The 14596-nt window shown below is 40.2% G+C and overlaps 1 protein-coding gene across 1 annotated transcript; it reads right to left on the reverse strand.

Moving 5' to 3' along the window:
* Positions 1–5464: 5464 nt before the first annotated feature.
* On the reverse strand, positions 5465–14108 carry LOC125301426 (methyl-CpG-binding protein 2-like). The gene is made up of 3 exons (XM_048253802.1): positions 14068–14108; positions 11456–11830; positions 5465–9927 (listed from the first exon to the last, which is right to left on the reverse strand). The coding sequence occupies exons 1-3, from the start codon at positions 14097–14099 to the stop codon at positions 8721–8723; spliced, it is 1614 nt and encodes a 537-aa protein (XP_048109759.1). The 5' UTR covers positions 14100–14108; the 3' UTR covers positions 5465–8720.
* Positions 14109–14596: the final 488 nt, after the last annotated feature.

A 14596-nucleotide genomic window follows, 5' to 3' on the forward strand; every position in this document is an offset into this window, starting at 1 on the left:
GTCATTTCTTCCAACGGGCCAATACCGGAACAGGTTGGAATTATGGATCAGAGACAGATCTGGGCCATAGTCTGGGCCATAGTCTGGGCCATAGTCATACTGTTGCATCTAACGGTGGGTTTCCACACAGCGAAACACTTCGCGATTTTTCGGTAGCCCGAAATTTAGCCTGGGCGAGTGGCATTGTGAAACGCTAACCTTTGACTGTAGTGTCTAGCCAGTGGTGGAAAGCGAGCTAATTAGGCTAATCAGCTAGTTCAAACGTTTAAGTACTTAATGAAGATATCCAGGGGTCTTTATGCCTCGACTAAGTTGATGTTGCCTATAAACAACAATTCATGTTCATAGAAACAACAAGGTCAATAAGACATAATATATTTCATACTGTCTAGCTAGGTTTACAATGCAATCCAATGTCCTAAAATACTAGCATTTCGCCTGTCAGCTAGCTAAAAAGATCGAGTGCTTAAACTAACATATATAGTAGTCTATTTAGTGGTGTATGTGCTCTGACTAAGTTTGTGTGGAGACTTGTAACTCCCGCCTCCAAACACAAAGACGCGGACCTGATTGGTTCTTGAATGGTCCTCATTTAAATAAAGTTAAACTTTGGCCAACTTTGTTTTGCCTGCCTCGGCGATTCACTTTCATTTCGCCCAACCAGGGCAAATTTCGTCTCCATTCAACCTCAATGAGAGCGACGCGAAATTTCGGTGTGTGGAAACACACCGTAACCGGCTGATGTCCAATGATGATGATGACGACGGCGCTCAGCTGTGTCGGAGGATGTAAGATTACTGGCAGTCTGGGGAGCACTGAAAGCACAGAACAGTTGGGCGATCCTGCAGATCAGCAGCTCGGTGGACTTTGACAGCGACAGTTTGTTGTTTCGTGAGAGTTCTTCAACGTTAGCTAGGCTACTCAATCCATACTGCAGGGCAGGCTGCTAGCATGACAGCTCGCAGGTCAGCAGCAGTTCCTTGGTCGTGGCAGGGGCAGATCTCTCGCAGAGTAATTAATGTTTCTTTCAAACTCGCCAGAAGTCATTATTTAAGGGGTTATTTTTTCAAAATTGTCTTCTGGGGGATGCCCCCAGACCCTCCTAAATTAGCTGAGTTTACTTCTTTGCCCAGGCACACACTCCCTATAATCCGTCCATATGTGCACTCCTTTTACTAGTGCGCAAGTTTTACTAAATCGATAGAATCCGTCCATAAGTGCACTCCTTTTAGTAAATAGTAAAACCTTTTTTTTTTTTATCTCACTCCAAGCTGAGCTCAAAACTTGAGAACCGCAACATTGGTCTGACTATTTGGAACCTCACACCTGATAGCCTAATAAGAGATAGCCTGTTAGCCTAACATATAAGCACACAGTGACAACCTTACACTCTGTCAACATATGGTGATCATTTTTGGAATGGTTACAGTTTATTTTCCATTATTTCCTACATACTGGTCCTTTAAGTAAAGATGTAGGGGTATTCATCACTCTGTAAACCTGTGTGCACAAATGATGAAACAATGTCATTTTAATGCTTCTTAACATGAAATTGTGTAGGGAGTTCATCATCTACAGGACTTAATATTATTAAAACATTCAGAGAATCCAGAGAAATCTTTGCAAACAGGGGAAATAACTGAAAAACAAATTGGATGGCCGTGGTCTTTTGGACCTCAGATGGCATTGCATCAACACCAGACCTGTCTCCAGACCTGTCATTGTGGCTCAGGAAAACCTCTGATAACCATTGTCTATGTGCCCAGTTTGATACTCAATTCAAAAACTACAGCCAAAATTGTAACAGCTAAAATTGTATTGAGACATACAGAAAATACCACCCTCTTATCTGGGCCTGAGCTTGTTTAAAATTGACTGAGGTAACGTGGAAAAAGGTCCTGTGGTAAGACCAATCAAAGTTTGCCATTCTTTTTGGAAATCATGGACTCATCTGGGCTAAAGAGGAGAAGCCTATCTAAGTATTCAACCCAACTTGTTTTAGTGCTCAGTTCGAAACCCAACATCTATGACGGTGTGGAGGAGCATTAATGCCTACAGCATGGACATCTTGCACATTTGGCAAAGCACAATCAATTCTGAATGATGTATACAGGTTTTGAGCAACATATACTGCCATCCAGGCAATGTTTTTCAGGGACGACCTTGAATATTTCAGGAAAACAGTGCAAAAATTAATTCTGCACATATTTAAATAGTATTTCTCCATAGAGGAAGTCCAGGTGCTAAGATGGCCTGTCTGCAGTCCAGATTTGTGCAAATTAGGTGCATAATGGAATGAAAAGCATGACTTCCCATACTGTTGAGCAACTGAAATCCTCTATCGGGGAGTAATAGGACAACATTTCATTATCAAAACTGTAGCAAATGGTCTCCTCAGTTCTATGAAGAGGTGAAGCAGCACAGTGGTAAACATGCTCCCGTCCCAACCTTTTTTGAAACATGTTGCTGGCATCAAATACAAAATTAATATATACTTTCCATGAAATAGTCCAAATTTTCATTTTCATGTATATTATGACATTCTGTTTTTATTTGGATTTTACCCAATGTCCCAACTTATTCTGTTTTGGGGTTGTAGATAGGCCTAGTACTTAGTGAATTTTATTAGTTTCGAAATTCGAGATATTAGTCAATAATGACAAGTGATATTAAGTCAATAATGATAAGTGGAAGAGATTTCTGGCATGCGGAAATGGGCCTGGCTGCCGGGTGCGCTGGACTTGGGAGCTTCAAGGCAATCAGAGGAACATTATTATTTACAGTGCATGAAAATGCACAGTACTGTGCTTCTTCTTCTTCTTTAATCGGTGCCTTTTCAACTTTAAACATTTGAAAAATATAATTGTTTCAAACTAGGGCTGTCAAAATAACTGATTAATTTCGATTAATTCATTTGAGAAAAAATAACTGATTAAAAAAATTAGTGCAGATTAATCGATTCCGTATGACCTTTGCCCCCGAGCCGTTCAAGTCAGTAAAAATTAGACTGTAAAATGAAGGAGAGAGAAGAAAACGTGCTGCCTGGATCATTGATTGGAACATTTACTTTTGAAAAACGGCCTGATGGTGTTGATAAAAAATAAAGTGTTGGAAAATAAAGTCCTCTGGAATGTCTGCAGCAAGGAATTTGCATATCACCGGAATTCATCAACTCTATAGTCGCACATCAATGCAAAGAAATAAGTGTTGACATTGAGGGGAGTGTTACCCTAGAGAGGGGACCCTAGCAACAACCACTATAATGTCTACCTAGCAACCACCTTAGCAACCATCTGAATTATCCTAGCAACAACCTAGCAACCACCACTATAATGTCAACCTAGCAACCACCATAGCAACCAACATGATAACCTTAGCAACCACCATAGCAACCACTTTATTTTGCATAGAAACCACCATAAGTACCTTAGCAACACCCTAGCAACTATATGATTTACCCTAACAACCTAGCAACCACCACTACAGTGTCAACCTAGCAAACACCATAGCAACCAACATGATTACCCTAGCAACACCATTGTAACTATCTCTGCATTATCTGTGTTTACTCTGTATGATATTTTACATCATATGTTTTGCATTTTCATGCACTGGTAATTCCCTGGAATTACATTCTCTATTATTATTGTAAATCAATACTAGAGATGGCCAATTTGTGTCATATTTGCAGGGTTGCCACGGCCATGGAAAGCCTGGAAAAGTCATGGAATTGTAAAATATTTTCCATGCCTGGAGAAATTGAATTTAGTAAATTCATTGAAAGTTTTGAAAAAATCATGACATTTCATTTTGTCATACCTAGGACGCAAAGGCTTCGCTAGACCCCCTTTACCGGGGACCGTGCCCCAGTACTGAACTACTGTGCTCCAGTACAATCTCAAGTTCAACTAGTTCCTGTATTTAGCAGCAACATTGTATTTAGATAATAACGGAAAAACGGAGTAATGTCAACAGAAATCAAAGGAGCAATGCAAAATTTAAGCAGAGACACACGTGTCCAAATTCAAAGATAGGCTTATGTTAGTGCAAATAGTAGAGTCTAGAGTAGACCTGATCTACACAGAATTTATCAAATACCTAGTTGAACACAGGGAACCACTTCGACATAATTTTAAGGGAGTGCTGAAATATGTGCTCTTTGTTTGACCATTTCTGAATGTGAAACTCATCAACCATGCTTTGTGGTTGTAAAGTTATTGCAGTATCATCGTAACTATTCCAACCTGTGTGTGCATGGTTAAAATTCTAATGAGCAAAATAGTTTAGGCTATACACATATCTTCATACAGAAATAAGCGAGTGAAATCTTTCAGTTAATCCAGGAATTTGTACTTGTAGGCCGTGAAAAGTCATGGAAATTTCATTCAAGATCATTGAAAAGTCATGGTCAAGGATGGGAACCCTGTATTTGATAATTAGCTTAAGTGCTGTTATAAATTAGCCTGTAAAGTTTCATGAATACCTACCATTTATACTTGCACATATGACTGTTGAAATTTGATTGATCAAATGTGGCCAAATAAGATCAGGCATAAGTGTACCAAATCTGACATTTTTACATGATATGATCCTATTGACATGTAGCGCCTCCTTGTAGACAGAATTGTTTTTAAATTCCACACAGAACCTGAGATATGACCCAAAATGTAAATGTCCCTTTTGTAGTGCACCCTAGAGGTATGGCGAGGTAATTACTTTTGTGAGGGTGCTGTCAGGCTATACCAAAGTCCTTTTAGGCAAGTCCCTCCACTCAGCGGCCATATTGTAACGCTTTTTGGGCATTTATTGGCCATCTATTTCGGCAGAAATGCGCGTGCGCAAGGCTTCATGACACCAACCTTGTTCCAGCGGTGAAATCACAACACAAGATTGGTACGATGTATTCACAACACATCACATGATTGGCACGATGTATTCACATGTTGACTTTTTTTTCGCAGTGGAAGGGGCGGGATATGTGTAGACAACTGCCATATTGGCATTACAAACTAACCCCATGCATTTCTATGGAGGATTTTCTGAGTGCTGCGTCTCCTCATTAGAAAGTCTCTGGCTATACTACCAGTTTGGTTCCCATGTGACATAGATTTTGCTGCTTCTAAATACTTAAGTATTTTTAAAAGCAAGTACTTCTGTACTTCAACTTAAGTAAAAATCTGGAATTGTGTACTTCGTCCACCTCTGGTTTCCAGTAGTTTTGTTGACCAGGTTGTGCGATCCTTGACAGCCACATGATTTCTGGATCACTAACTTTTACAACATAATCTGTAAAAATCCTTTTGCCCCCTGGCTAGGTCTGCTTTCTCCAAAAAACATGCAAAGCAGAATCTTGTAGCCTAAACTTTAATGATTCAGCTAGGCCTACTAGCCTGCATCACAGACCTAAATGTGTGCACCAGTTACTGATGTTTGATATTCAGCGAAAGAAGGACTTCAAGACAGATTAAAAAATACTGATTTCTATTCAAATCTAGCCTATGTTACATGCACATGTAATAACACATCGTCAAGAGCTACAATTCTTAGGTCAGTGCACTTAATTATGAGCTTGACAACATCAGCATGCATTTATTTGTTCTATGTAAACAAGACGTGATGTTATTTTGTTGATCACATCACAATGGACCCCCCTTTCCAAGTGAGCAGGTTAATAAGATAGGCCATATTTAAATTGACACGTTTGAAACAACAGAACACCACTGAAATGAAATAGTCAAAAAAAGCAAATAGCAGAACAATCAAACCCATTATTTACACGGTTACAAAATGGACTCTATAAAAATAACACATCTCTAGAGAAACACAAAGAAATATACAAAATAGATAATGGGTTCCTGTTACTGAATACTTGATAAGGTGCAATCAGTATGCAATAATAAGTCTATCTGTGTATAATATGTAATATCATATAGTAAAGGAGGCAAGCCCAACATGCAGTTAATGCAGATCTTCAATTTCCCCAGATGTATCAGCTTTCACGGTGCATTGGCATTTGCTTTATGTTTTAAGGGCTACAATACGACAGTTCAATGATTTTAGGTCTAAAATAAATGAAAATATATTTTTTCAATTAAAGGAATTGTTCATAACATCAAGGCACAACATGTATAATTATGGTTGTTTAAGTTTTAAAGGTGGCTTCAATAATAGTCTAGGCAATGATTATAGAAAGCTGGGCTTGAACAGTTTGTTATTGTCTAAAATATCCTCCTAAAGTATAGGCTAATTCCTCCACAAGAAACCATGCTACATTCACTGATTACTTATGTGTACTCCAGGCCAACGGACTATATTAATTTGTTTGGAGATTTTGCACTCAACATAGATTTAATATTTAAAGGATTTTAGGAGGGTGCTGTGGTGACGGATACCATCATGAAAAGTTTATCATCAACAGTAGGTGTAAGGTTGAGCAAACAGCTTCACTCACCCTACTCCCTTCAAACATAGTCAGGTATTTTACCTGGTCAGTTATACACACCTGTATCTTCCAGAGTTTGGCTGCTTGGCTAAATTCCTCTAATGTATATTGTTATGCAGTTCAATATTAATACAATTCCTGACAGCTGTAGAATCAGTAAGAGACTGTGCTGCAAGAAAGGAAATGTCAGGTGGCGGGTATTGCTCATCTGACAGTGTAGCCAAAGCCTCTCTTTCCCAAAAACGGTGATATAGGAAACTAACTGATAATAGTGTTTCATTAGGATTGCTCTGTTCTCAGTGCCACATTATACTCAATCAATAATGCATTATGTCTGCAGTCACTGCACTGATTGTATATTGAGAACACATCATGCATTTGCATGGGACAGTCTGTCTGCACTTTATTTTCTTCAAGATGATTTTTCTAGATATATCCTCATCTCACCAGTTTTAATGGACAGATTGTATTGACAGATCCTTCAACCCCTTTCAGTACACTGCACAAAAGTGCTAGGCCACATCCAGCTTCTGACAAGAGAACATAGGCTGCAGTTAACAGTATTTTTCGTTCAATGATGTGTGTATCATATTTGCTTGTATACTTTTGTTTTGAAGATGGATGTGCTGTCTCTAGGGATGTAACGATTACTGGTATAATGGTAAAACGCAATAAAAATGTTGACGATAACAATTACCGTTTTCATTTCAAATATCATGATTATCACGGATGATTACCACGGTGTGGAAACCGTGTGTTTAATCCTTCCCAGCTTCATCCGAGCCTGCTTTTGACATACAGTAGTCCTGGTACAATGAAACAAAACTGGTACCCTATTGATTCTGTTATCTACTTGATGGATTTAATTGTGGTACAAAGCCAATTATACATGACCAAGGAAAAAGTGAACGGAACAACACACAATGTCACGGTAACGTTATGCTATGAATTAAGAATGCTCAGCTCAGCCAGGTTTGTTTGTGCAGTCAGGATGTAGGCCTATGAATGTGAATGAAAATATGCCCTTCTCTAGTAGCAATAGGCCACCTTAAAATGCACCAGAATAAAAGAATCACATCTACTCAGTAACAATTTTTTACCCTCCCTCAGCACCCCCTCTATGAGCACCCCCAGATGAAAATGAGTTCCAGCGTCCCTGGTTAAATGGTTCACTTTTGACAAGGTTTTGCCTATATTTTGTAATAGTAAATGCTGTCACACTTTTTGAAACTATTTCAGCCTATTAGTCCTTTTTGAACATATTGAACACACTTTTAAAAATATTGCGATAATACCGAAAACCGTGATAATTTTGGTCACTATAACCGTGAGGTTACATTTTCATATCGTTACATCCCTTGCTGTCTCTAGTATTTTGCAAACTAAGTATTTTGTGAATTAAATAATGATTTGCAAAGATATCCACAAATATTTCAGTACCCTGCTTTGTTAAAGATCATACAATAAACAGCTATTTTGTTTTCTGGAATCTGGAAACACATGTAAAAGACACTGGAGTGTCATCTAGGGTAAGAAAATGGTCAGTGTTGGTATGACACGCCTATTTGACATGGTGCTAATTAATTGATACCTGACCCCACCCCCCACCCCCAATATGCCAGATAGCCCCTCTGTTTAGTCAAAACTGACATGGCCATGGCAATGTATATCCATGCAATCATTGATTAATACATTATTATGTTTGTATTCTGTGCAGGTTTCCCTTCATACAGCAGGCACTTGTATCAAAAGCATGTTTGATGGCATATATCTGTGACCAGCTATATTTTGGTAACATCAGTAGCTACACCCATCTTCTAAGCTAGAGGCAGCCACATGGGTTTGGCTGTTTTTTTACGAGAATTATGAAAAAGAGCTTCAAGGAAGTCTACAAATAAATAAATGCTCGATTTTCTTTTGAGGACGAGTGAATAATTTCATACTTAAGTCACTTGAGGTTTTCAGCCCCTATGAAAATGTGATCAAGAGAGGGGGTTTAAAAGCACTTTAAAATGGTCAAGGGTTATGAATATTATTGATTTAAAAGCGCAAAACATCAATAAAGCCAATACATTGGGATATATAATAATATAATAATAAACATAAAAAGTGTCTTACAACTCATGGTTATACCAGCCTAAACCACGGGGGGAAAGCTGCCTGTTGATCCTATCTATACAGATATACATACACATATACACACATGTATCTACCATGTACAATTTGCTTCAATGCCTCTGCATTGTCCTCTATGCTTCTCTCTTCTTGACTGTCAAAGTCAGCACAGTCGCTCAGTGACTGAGGTCCTGGACTCTACTGTCTCTTCCTGGTTTGGACGGGGCACTGCCGAAGCGACGACTGCATTCTTCATCTCCTCCTCCTCTTCCTCAACCCTCCCTCCACTCCTGTGCTTGGTTTTGGGCTCTGTGGCCACCGCGGCCGCTGCACCACTCTTCAAACTCAACAAGCGGTGGGCCGTATGGGCCTGTCTGATCACCGCCTGCCTATTTGCCAGCGGCTGCAGCTGGGGCTGGTAGGGCCTCTGCCTGCTCAAGTCTTGGGGTTCACAGGTGGTGACAGCCCGCTGAGCGTGGGCTGGGTGAAGAGAGAGAGGGGGTATGGTGGTGGAAGGACAGTGGCGTTGGTTGTGGGAAGAGTGTTGATATTGGTGTTTATGCAGCTGGGCTGTTTGGTGGTTTTCACTTAATTTATTGGAAGGAGTATCAGCAGAAGCGGCGTATCCCCTACCTGCCATGGACATGGAAGATTTTGGTTTCTCCGTTGGGGTGTCGGTGTGTAAAACCTTTTGTTCCTCGGTTAGTACATTCATATTGACCTCTGTGCCTACAGCCAGCTGGTCGCTCCTTTTGCTCTCTGAGAACACAGGTCCTGAGGAGTTTGTCTGATCCTCCATAATTTTGCGCTTTTTAATGGGCAGAGCTGTCTCCTGGAGGGACTTGGCTGAACTTCCCCTGACTGCTTTCAGCCTTACATCTGCAATGTGTACAGTCACTGGGAGCGTCACATTGATACTGGGACTAGTGATTTTCCCTGACGGTGTGGTTCCTTTGGGCTTTCGTCCCCTTTTCTTTGGGGCCGTGTGCATGTCTTGCTCCGTCTTCCTTTTGCGTCCACGGCGCTTTTTGGCAACGGGCACTTTGGCGAGCTCAGCAGGTCCATCTACTTCAGCTCGCAGAGCGTTTAATGGCATTTTGACTAACAGCTTCCCAGGGCTTTGCTCTACCACACGCTTCACTGCCACGCCATCGATGTGCCTACGCTTGCCGCTCCCTTTTGGACGCCCTCGCCTCCTGCCAACGGGCTTCATCACTTTGGGCTTTTTCACAAGCCTTTTCTCTCTCCGTGAGGGGCAACCCCGGCCCGTCACGGTGAAGTCAAAGTCATTTGGGTCAGTGTTCGTGTCTCCAATCTTCTGGAAGTAGGCAATGAGCTCAACTTTGGAACGAAATGCTTTTCCCTCCGAGCTGAAAAATAGAGAGGGGAGGCTACTTTAGGTTGTAAACCACAAGTCTTCTTGGATGCATGAATAAGTCCAAGTGACCACATACTTGTGATGTCAGCCTAACCAGATGCTGGAAATAAGACAAACATTACCCCAGCATGTTGGTTGCTGCAGCAGTTATTACATATAGTGTTAATAGTGCTAATTTAGCATAATAACAATGTACTTCTGATAAGAAATGTTAGCTTGAGTTATTATGTGTCATATATATTTTAAGGCAGGCAGCCAGTGTGACCAAGACTTCACTTTTCCTCTGTCTGGGCAGTGTGATTGTCTGAATGTCACAGACAAAGAAGTCATTAGGCGAGAACAATTAATAGCCTCTGAGTACAACATAATCTGCCATGTTAATGGAATGACAGAACAAATTATTTTCCTGCCTAATTATATCACACCAAACCATGGGAGTAATATAGTTCACAAAAGATACACAAATTAGTAAAATGGAGAACTATGGAACCTGACAGCTCCTGTGGAGGCATTCTGTATTTTTCAAGGCCATAATCTATAAGAAAATGATGCTTAAAATAGAATAAACAGAGGATTTTTTCCCCCTATAAAATAAAGAGCAGGTGACCTCTCCACCAAATATCTGTTTGACATCCGTGAAAATGGTCAGTGCATACAGCCTTAACTGACTTTACTGGTACCCTCCTATTACATGCAAAGATCTGTGTCGATAGGATCAAATTTACTATCTTGAAGAGATAATGAAAAATTATTATAGGAACGTGACATATTACCAACCGTCACGTATGTCCAACCTCTTCCGTGTATGTGTCACTTAATATTCATTTTCTATACAAACCAAGACGGCGGATTCCTAAAGAAACACAAGCACCCACACCATACGTTTATCTAAATTAGCTATGTACCAAAAATCACATTTTATCGTGACTCGAAGAGCTGTAAACAGTGTTGTAAGGCTGCGTGTACAAATCCGCTTGGAGCTCCAGCGGAATGTTGAATTGCTGACGAGAATTCTCGGGCTAACCGTTGATGTGCTGTGAGAAAGGTTGGGAATAAGCACCCACCAGCCCAGCACTAAACTCCGAGCGTGGTAAACAAAATCGTGGTAAACAAAAATTTCAGGCAGTAAAAGCCCCGGTAAGAACCAAACTAGATTTTGTTCAAATCTACACACCTATGGCTACTGAAAAATGTAAGGTTAATTTAGCAAATGTTATTTTAAAGTATTAAAAAACATTGTTGTTTTAGAATTTTCGAACGAAATGGTTGGTAATTAGCACGTTTACGATAATGTGGTTGTGGATTTGTAAAGAATTTATCTGACATCATCATACAACAAGGACATAAAAACAGTTTGATGAGTTTTAAATTTCATCCAGTGAGACAACAAATTGACAGATCTATTTTTAGATTGTTGAACAAAGCACACACAGTAAAGTTAACAACAAGAACCACCAGCTAGAGTTTATTCTCTGATTTCCTCGTGGCATGTTCATATGAGACGCATCTCATCAACTCACTTGATCAGGTAGACGTCGTACTTGCCCGCTGATCTACCTGTCTTGCGCTGCTTCAGTTTGCGTGTCCAGCCCAGTGGAAGTGTTGGGTCATCATAGAGGGGCCCCCGATCTCTTTTGGCATTCTCACTCTGCTTTGGGGAGACTGAACAGATCTCCTGAGAGGAGATGTGTTCAGGGTCCTCTGAATCCTTGACCCTCCAAGGCCCACCGGGGTCATCCTGGCCGGCCCATGACTGTGTGATGTGTGGCGGTCGCTGCGAGGACAAGGCTGACTTTAGTTGCCCATCATCCCAATGGTCCAAGCTGAGTTTCTCCTTCAGTGGAGGAACACTGATCTTTTGACCCTGCTGATCCAGATATAGCCTCTTTTTCTCTCTGTAAAGACACAACAGATGAGGTTGACTGTTATTACAATTAGATGTATATCTGCAGATTCATAAAAACACAGATGATATAAACATGTATGCATCAGTGTTGATTCTGTACAAGCATTAACAGTTTTTGATGCCTTGTACTTTGAGTTTGAGGAGTCTCAATAAATCATTATATCCATCCACTCCCTACACTCGTCCATTGACTTGCATGTATTCTATACAAATAGGTAAAAAAACAGCTGATGTTCTCACAGAATTATTTAATCATTTTTTTTTTTTCAATTGATTTGTTTTATAAGATATCCTCCAACATATTCTGTAATGTGCTCATTTATTTGGGTCATTTATATGGTAATTGTGACCAGAAGCTATTTTTCTCTTCTGAGAGGAACTGAATTGGATGTGTAGCATGGGGGAAATATAGATTGGAATTGGACATATTTGTATACAGACCAAATGGAAGAAATCTAAAAGGGTTCTTCTACAGGGAAAACAGAAGGGGTTTTTTCCCAACCTTTTTTTTTAAGAAATAGGGATGGAACATGCTGACCACAACATCCATCTTCTAGAAACACATCATAAAGCCATGGCCACATCCAACATTTTGCAATGAACTATTTTAATACATTTTTAATACATTTAACACAACAAACCTAGTAAAGCAGAGAGGTTTTAACCTAGGCTTCAATCAATTTATTCAAACTACAGAGTCAAATTGTCGCTGTTCTAATGACGTCAGGGGCATGGGCTACACAGACGTAATTGTCTGATTGAAAAAGGGATAGGCACTCTTCAGACACACAACGACTAGTTTCTTATATCCCTTATAGCCCAAACTCAAGCATTGAAAGACTCATTTATGTATCTAACTAATTCTTAAAGAGTTTTGGGTTTTATCTGTAAGTTATTATTCTGGTAAATTGAATTTAGTATATTACTAATATTTGTGTTTTATTATTATAATTGTAATAATAATTACTAATATAGTAGTATTGATTTAGACTATGGGACTTTACTTTAAAATTAGGTTTAGGTCGTTGATGTCATTGTAAGTCGGACAAAACGTCTGATAAGAAACAAACATCCCTGATTTAGCTGCCTGGTCTGGCATAGCAGCTTTACCAAAACCAGTAGCCTATCAATTTAGTTTCAAAATGAGGTCACATTGATTCTACCATAGCCTGATCAGTACCCCTACAGATAGTCAGAGTTAGGCTTATTCCAGATCTAAGAGTCACCTATATTAGTTTAGTTAACCGTGCATAGCCCTAGCCCCCTACGACCAAAAGCATGCTATTCTATCAGTGGCGTACCTGAAGAACGGCATGATTGGGCAGAGTTGGTAGCGTATAGCGCGGGGTAATTTACCAATACAGAGGTGCAGTCATCTTGTCGAAAGTGTGTTTACTGCTAAGGACTGTTTGGAGCTGCTGCTTCACTGCACGGACGATGCACTATATTCGTGATGTTCACTCAAGGACAATTTTGTTTAACGTAACACGTTTTGGAAAAGCACATGTTCTTTGCGCCCTTACAGTGTAAACGCCATAGGCTACAGTTGAGTTTTCAGGACAAAATAATAAACACCATGCAAATGGTGCAAATAAAATCACGTGAACATTGCATCTCAGGGACCAACGATTACTGCGTTAGTCTCCAACAATATGAGATGCAGCTCTAATAAGCTAATTTACAAAACGCACCTGGAAATAAAACAGCTATTCAAAATAGCAGGTTAAACCTTCACACAAATGAAAGCATATGTATCTCATAGGCTAGGGCATACTTAGGACACCCTTAGAGCGAGATGTTTGTATCTAAATATGTTGGTCATTTACTGATGGGGTTAGCAAATGTTGTATCTGCAAGGCGAGAGGATGGGCTTCCTTGACGCCAACAGAGTTAGCGTCCTCCAGTCAAGTCAACCGAAGTAGGTTATTTGTACCTCGTTTAGGCTACTTTCGTGCACTGAGTAAAGCAACTAATGTGACTACTGATACGACCCTCGTGAAACTGACATGCACACAAACTCGCACGCACCTCTCTCCTCAGCTGAGCGCACAAGTCATTTCCAGCGCGCTTGCAAATGAACCGCAAAACACACTGCTTATGACGTAGCCTATATCCTATCCGCCTTTCAGAGAACAGCAATAGACAGTTTGTACATGACATAATTCCACACTGACAGTCAAATTAGAGTGATACATGTCAAGGCCAATGTTTTAAATACACACTTACAGCCTTCTCCCTCCGCTGTCCGCGGCGGCCATTTTTTCAATCACTATTTATATAAATAATATTGAATTCACACAGTGTGCCCCGCCCACCTGTACTGTGTGTTTTTGGTGCTGTACGAGATTAGCACGTTATTCCCGCGAGAAATGTGGATTTTAAATCTGAGAGCAAATATCTTGCCTGATGATGACTTTATCATTGCAGTATGTGCCTTTACCACTAAAGGTCTATCCGTGGCATAGTTTGTGTTCACACTTACCTTAGCCTATATAATTTATTGTATCCTCCTTCACTTGACTATGCCATCAAGCTGATATGTTTGCAAATGTATCCTAGGAAATAAATACACTCACATGCTGTGGAAATCTCTCATTATTGATAGAAATGAGGACACTTCATGACATGAAGACCCTGCAACTGGTGTATATCGCAAGACACACACCAGGGGGCGGTGAAGCCCTGATGGCCTTTGCTTACCTCAAAGTGGCTTCAACTGAGTGCTAGCCTCATGCAAACTAATCAAGTGCATAAA

Source organism: Alosa alosa, chromosome 10 (assembly GCF_017589495.1).
Source record: "Alosa alosa isolate M-15738 ecotype Scorff River chromosome 10, AALO_Geno_1.1, whole genome shotgun sequence".
Lineage (NCBI taxonomy): Eukaryota > Metazoa > Chordata > Actinopteri > Clupeiformes > Clupeidae > Alosa > Alosa alosa.